Source organism: Pinus tabuliformis, chromosome J, assembly GCF_031772625.1.
Source record: "Pinus tabuliformis cultivar Carrire ecotype Pingquan chromosome J, CPIR1, whole genome shotgun sequence".
Classification (NCBI taxonomy): Eukaryota; Viridiplantae; Streptophyta; class Pinopsida; order Pinales; family Pinaceae; genus Pinus; species Pinus tabuliformis.
This window is the reverse complement of record NC_142295.1, coordinates 972,004,798-972,011,327: the sequence shown is the minus strand read 5'-3', so window position 1 is coordinate 972,011,327 and position 6,530 is coordinate 972,004,798. Positions and strand designations below refer to the sequence as shown.

Genomic DNA, 6,530 nt, shown 5'->3' with positions numbered 1-6,530 from the left:
AAAAAAAATAAAATATATTTTGTTCACACTAATTTAAAACCCATTGACATAATACTAACATTTAATCTAGCATATTTAAATCAAAACTTAACTATCTTTAATAAAATCATTTACTTGTCATCACCCAATAATTCAAAACCTATTAAAATAATACTAAAATTTGAATTACTATATTTAAATGAAAACCTCTATTTATCTTTAATAAATTGAAATCATTTACTCAAAAGAAATATTATTCCTGTAAAATATATCTTTACAAGTTTGGAAACATGTTGAAAATTATAATTACCCAATAATTCAACCCCTATTATTATAATACTAAAAATTTTAGTTACCATATTTAAAAAAATATTATTACCTTGTCATGACCAAAAAAAACCCATTTAAAATATTGAATTACTTATTTAACAATTATAAAACAATTGCATTAAACTCAACGTACAGTTCATACAAATACCCTGGGCATTCAAATTTTGTCCATCCATGAAAATATGATGGTTTCAGATATTGACCAGTTACTTAAAAGGCCACAATCAAATTCATTAGAGCGGAAGATCATGAATAAAAATAAATTAAGTAAAACGGTTAAGCAAAACTTCATTCATTAATAGTATAAACTAAAATTCATTATTTCAAACATATAAATTTATGTAAGTAAAGAGACATGCATTGCATGGTCTCTGATTTCTGCAAAAGGTAGCGGTCAGTCTGACAGTTTTGCGAGCGGTCAAATACGAGGCGATTGGTAGTATGATGCGTTAAAGATTTTGTTGCCGCATTCGCATTTCCACACCACGGGATAGTAAACCTCTACACGTTTTGGAATGCACTGCAATTTTGGAGTGAGGGCGCACTGCACAGGCTTACAAGGGTTGCACCCCTCGCATTTAGCAACGCAGGATGGTGGCGGAGAGCCAATATGCACCCCTCCCAACACCTGTAACATCCGTTTAATTGTAACATCCGTTTAATTGTGTAAATATTAATATCAAAGATTACAGAAAAACATGGATTCGGAAACAAAATATTACAAAGAATGCAGGGCCACCACGTTCCGACGAAGACGTGGTTTGTTTATCATTAATTTCTCTCCCAGCGATCTCTGCATTATCAAAAGCGTTACTGTATCATATTACTGTTTTTGCAAGCATGTGAGAAAATATTCTGTGCAAGAAAAATTGAATACCCAATCAATAATTTATGTAAAGTACGCACCCCTAAAGCTCAATAATATCAAAACAGAAACGAGGATCTTCATTCTATATCTCAGCAGAAACCCCTTTGAACAACGTGCCCCCCACCAGAAAACTCTTTGAATAATGTACTCTCCCAGCAGAATCTCGTTGTATAAAGTATTCTGCGTTGTTGTGTCTCCAAATATTGTATATATTGAATCTCAAGAGCTAATAATAAAAGGAAAAGGAAAGCATAAAAACAAAAAAGCTACGATGCTAATAATAAAAGGAAAAGGAAAGCATAAAAACAAAAATAACGTATAAAGCTTATGGCCAAGTCATATTGAACCTTAGAGCTACGACCCAAATGAAAGAAAAATAAAGCAAAATGTAAATAAAAGAAAAAAGAAAAACAACATAGAAACCGTTTCTATAACGCGATATTTCTATTATTTTGGGAAAAAAGGTTATTAATATTTATACGATAATTTATTATTATTTTTGAAAAACGTTATTAATATTTCTTAGGTTTTTTTTTCCGTTAGAATAAAAAGCAAATTAACGAGTATTCTGACCATAGGAAAAAAATAAAATAAAACATAAAGCAAAGTAAAAAGATAATAATAAATAAACATGTAAACCCAAATTAGTAATGATCATTTACTAAAAAACAAGTAATCAAGACATTTCTTTCTTCAAAGAACTCTTATGAATGCTTTTAAACACTTCCAATTCATTCCCATAGTATCCCCATTTTGGATACTAAGAGAATATTGATATTTACTAGATTATCATCCATGGAATACATACAATAGCTAAAACTAGCTCAAATTAGAGTACTCATAGATATACATTTTAAGCCTCTTTCACTCATAAAAGACACTCCCCAAATTCAACAACTGATCTAGTTGATCATGCTCAAGTTACAAATTTTTACTTTTCCTTTTTGGTCAAGTGAAGCACTACAACACAAGGGGGGGTTTTAAGACAATTTTCGGGTAAATTGTCTTAACTTGAGACAAAAGAAAACTTGTGTATTGTCTTAAATATTCCCTTTAAGCCGGTGTGTCAAATTAAATTGTCTTAAAATATTGGTGTTTCAAATTAAATTGTCTTAAAATATTATCTTTATAGAGACAATAAATAACACAAGCATTTTTGTCTCTCCAGGGACAATTTCATTTTTGTATCTCTAGAGACAATAGTTGGGATTAAAGACATATTTTCTTTAAAGAGACAATATTTTTTATCCTAACTATTGTTTCTGCAGAAACAACAAAAATTACATTCAAAGATAATACAACATCACTTTTTTCTATGCAGAGACAATAAAATAATGAATCTAGAAAATATATCACCTTTGAAATAAACCAATATTAAAGTATTTAATAAAAAATAAACTACAATATCATTGATTAGCTCATATTAGGACACAATGAATTGAACCACCAACCTCGTGCTTATAAAGCAAGCTATCTTCCATTGAGCTAGCACCTTTTAAAGAATTATGTGTGAGTTATGGTAGTCCTTGAAATTGCATATATAGGCATTGATTTTAAATCTAGCAATTACACTGAGAGGTGCAACGGAATGTCGATACAAGTGGAAGTGTGGAAGCTAATGAGAAAGTGAAAAATATGGAAAATGAAATACAATCAAAATTTGGGCTTCTATGTATCATCTAAAGCATGTAGCAAGGAGGTTAAATTTAAGAGGAAAGTTACACTAACATAAATATCCCAGAACATTGGAAATATTTACAAGCACAAATATATCAACGTCTGACAGAATCCCATAATAATGGAAATTTTGTAGAGATGTTACACAAATCGAAAAGACAATGGAAATCATTTGTTTACTAACATTGGGGATGATCAATCCCCCTTGATCGCATCGTAATGTGCAATGAAAAATAACTCAAAGACATTGTATCAATCTTTTTTTACACCACCTTGCTTGCCCAATAATTTTTTTGGAGTACCTACTCCAACATTTTTTAGGCTACTTGAGAAGAAAAAAAAAACAGAAACCAATGTGACTCACTGCTAGAAATTTATCAACAATTGCAATATTCTTGGAATGCAATAGATCAATATTACTCCAACCTTGAATTTTTCTTTTTTAAAACTTTGCTATTATCCATCTCCAATAATCAACAACTGAAAAAGTATTTACCAAAGGACCTACCCAAATAAGAAATAGTCTCCCCAAGATTCATAAGCTTTCATTTATGATTCATCCAAGTAGGGCATTGATCTTGGCCAAAATGAAACCCTATTTTTCCTCTCTAACAGCTACTCTTGTTCCTTTTGCAAAAGTGTCAGAGAAGAAATCAGTACCCTCAATAAATTTTTGAATCAACGATTGTGTTAAATATGAGGCATCTGCAAATTGGAAATTTGAGTATATTACAATACATATCCTGAAATTTGATATCATATGAATAACTTTTATAAGAGAAATAATGAAAATATTTTACAAGTAAACTTTCCATGGCTGAATGTCAATTCTCCAACACATGTATTAGAGGTAAAGGTAATTCTATATTTTTTTCCAAAGAATATCTAGTACTCAAATAATGAGGTGGAGATTGAAGTTACATTTAAACTACCACTCATCACTCATTATAACCAATGAAATGGTCTATATATCAATGCATGTTTTATACATAGTAAAAGTGGTCAGCTTTTAGGAGCTCTTTCTGGTGGACTAAGACAAATTCTTAGACTAGCCATACTAAAACATCTTGGAATATTTATGCAGAATTAAAACCATATTGAGAAGCAAAAAGATTGGATGTACCTTGAACCATATAATGGAACTAATTTATATTTATGCAGAATTAAAAACAGAGTGAGAAGAAAAGATATTGCATGTACCTTGAATCATATATTAGAACTAATTTCTAATTGAAACCTTTTGAAGTAAAAAGATTAATGTAAAAAAAGTCTTCCAGTATGTGACATTGTCAGGAATTTTGCATGCATGCTTCAACAAGGTCATTCATGGATCTTTCTGTAAATAAATAGAAGCATCAACTGAAGAAACAAGCTTCTCTACTCACAGTTTAAGGTTTCGCAAAGTTTTTTCCATTCCTTGGATTGGTTCTTCTAGGGTGAAATTTGTGGATTAGAATCCACATCACATAGACATAAGCCAAAAGCTAGAGTTTCTTCCCAAAGGTGTACTTTTCAATAAAAGACAATTGTATGCATATGATTTGGCTAAAACGGCACCAAGACTCGCATCCACAATCTCTTGAAAATATTTACCTGGGATTGCTTAACCTTGTGGTTGAAGCCATTTTTGGCATGCCATATGCAACATCAGATGTTAATGCTTTGTTGCAACTATTTGTAAGACACTTGGTAATGAATACTTCTAACAACTAGCATATTGGATCTCTACTTGGGTTGAGTTTAGTAGTGAATGCATTTATTCAAGCCATCTCCCTCGTCCTTTATGTCCCATGACACTCACTTCCCTGAGCTGGACCTGACTAACCTACCAACACTATCATAAGGCCTAAGGTGCCTTAATGATGAAGTCTAGCCCTGATTTCAAACCTTTTAATCCATCTCTTGGAGAAGCTAGAAACTAAAATTCCTCTATCTAATAGCAACAAGCACAACCGTTCAAGGCCAAGTCAATGTATGGATTACTCAAGATATAAAAAATGAAATAGGGTAAGAAGGATATCTCTTACATTACATGTGAGATCATGAAGATGGTAGATTTTGTAGCATATAAAAAGCCAAGTTTTAGAGGCCATGGAGAATTTGTTAGGAAAATATTGCATATGTGCAGCGTGGTGGTTTTGGAAAAGTGAATGAATTCGACTATTGAAAAAAGAAGAAAGAAAGGTGATTTTGTGTGGACTAGTCTAGTGTAAGTCATGCTAAAAGGAAAAGTCATTGTATGGATCAAGTAGGTAAAGAAGTCAAGAGAGTGGTTGTATGATAAAGAGAAGAAATGAAGATGGAGATGGAGTAAATGGTGTTGAAGTTTAATGAAGGAGCCGTATGTGAATTATTAATACCCAAAGAGTTTTGGTCCAAGTTATGAAATCCTATCATAGGCAAGTGTATTCCCCTACGAAGTTATAAGACCTAATGTTCAGAAAGATATGTAGTGTGGGAGAATGCATAGTTGTAAGGCCTTAAGAGCTTGTCCATGAATACATGTAGTGTAGTGGCACATGGAGTCATCAAGTTGTGGAATGATCCACTTGGAGAGGTATCAGGGTGGTAGGTGTACTGGTATGCTGGAATGCGAAACATTAGATGATAAGGTTAATGAATGGGACTAGGTCAATCTTCTAGAGTCAAGTTTACGATAGGGATTGTTAGTGTGGATTAGGTAAACTTGACTCGGTCAAGTTGTTGGTTGTTTTTGGGCTTTAGGTATATGAAACCGATGTTTTTGTACATGGTATTCACGTTTGGTGTAGATTATTTATAGGTTAAAAATTCATGATTATTAATCCTACTGGCTAATAGGATGAAGAAACAATGTCTTTAGACACCACCACTTCCCTTGTTGTCTATGATCCTAATAGATGCTCCACCCATCATCAATGACACATAAATATTTTTTCGATAACAAAGTGTGTAAGACCAAGTTGAATAGAATTTCATGTTAGTGACTAAAAGAAGTGAAAGATTAAAAATGGGAAAACAAATTATTAATAAAATTAAAATTAAAAGAAAAGAAACATTAGGGATTTTTTACTAAAAATTAAAATTTGAGAAAATAATCCTTGAGGTTAGATTTAAATCCAAATCCAATATTACAATGTGTAGTCGAAACATGACACAATTTCACCTGGAAAATAATAGAAATTTCGAGATGATTTTTAGAAAATATGATAGAAATTTTTGAAAATCTAGGTTACAACTGTCAAGCTTTAGGATTTTGGTTGCCCAAGGGGTTCTTGATGGTTCTAAATATATTTATACTATAAAAAAAAAAATATTTAAGGATTGCAACAATTGGATATCTTGACGAATAATGTATTTTATCTCATCATGTCACTAACTAAGATTTGAAACTAGGTAACAACCGTTCCACCCAACCACTCGAGATAACCCCAATTGACATATTATTAATAATATTAATAATGTTATTAATATTATTATATTAATAATAGTATTATTAACATTAAAATAATTAATATTAATAATATTATTAACACCAACACAGATCCATATTTAATTATGGATCTACCATGCATTGGGAGGGATCAAATCTATCAAGATGAAAACCTCTTTATGAGTGTAAAAATTGAGGAAATGTTTGCACCTTAAGGTATTCCATTCCTCTTAGCTCTTAGTAGGTCCATAATTAATATGGATC

At 31.5% G+C, this 6,530-nt stretch overlaps 1 protein-coding gene across 1 annotated transcript; it reads right to left on the bottom strand.

Moving 5' to 3' along the window:
- Positions 1-727: 727 nt before the first annotated feature.
- On the bottom strand, positions 728-1,258 carry LOC149230068 (EPIDERMAL PATTERNING FACTOR-like protein 8). Its single transcript, XM_089381194.1, has 3 exons — positions 1,216-1,258; positions 1,008-1,102; positions 728-937 (listed from the first exon to the last, which is right to left on the bottom strand). The coding sequence occupies exons 1-3, from the start codon at positions 1,256-1,258 to the stop codon at positions 728-730; spliced, it is 348 nt and encodes a 115-aa protein (XP_089237320.1).
- Between the last annotated feature and the right edge of the window lie 5,272 nt (positions 1,259-6,530).

Excerpts from the sequence above, each read along its gene's own strand:
- LOC149230068 (XM_089381194.1), bottom strand. The coding sequence starts at position 1,258 with ATGAAGATCCTCGTTTCTGTTTTGATATTATTGAGCTTTAGGG. Across the intron at positions 1,103-1,215 it reads GATATTATTGAGCTTTAGGG|AGATCGCTGGGAGAGAAATT; the intron begins GTGCGTACTTTA and ends TTGATAATGCAG. Across the intron at positions 938-1,007 it reads TATTTTGTTTCCGAATCCAT|GTGTTGGGAGGGGTGCATAT; the intron begins GTTTTTCTGTAA and ends CGGATGTTACAG.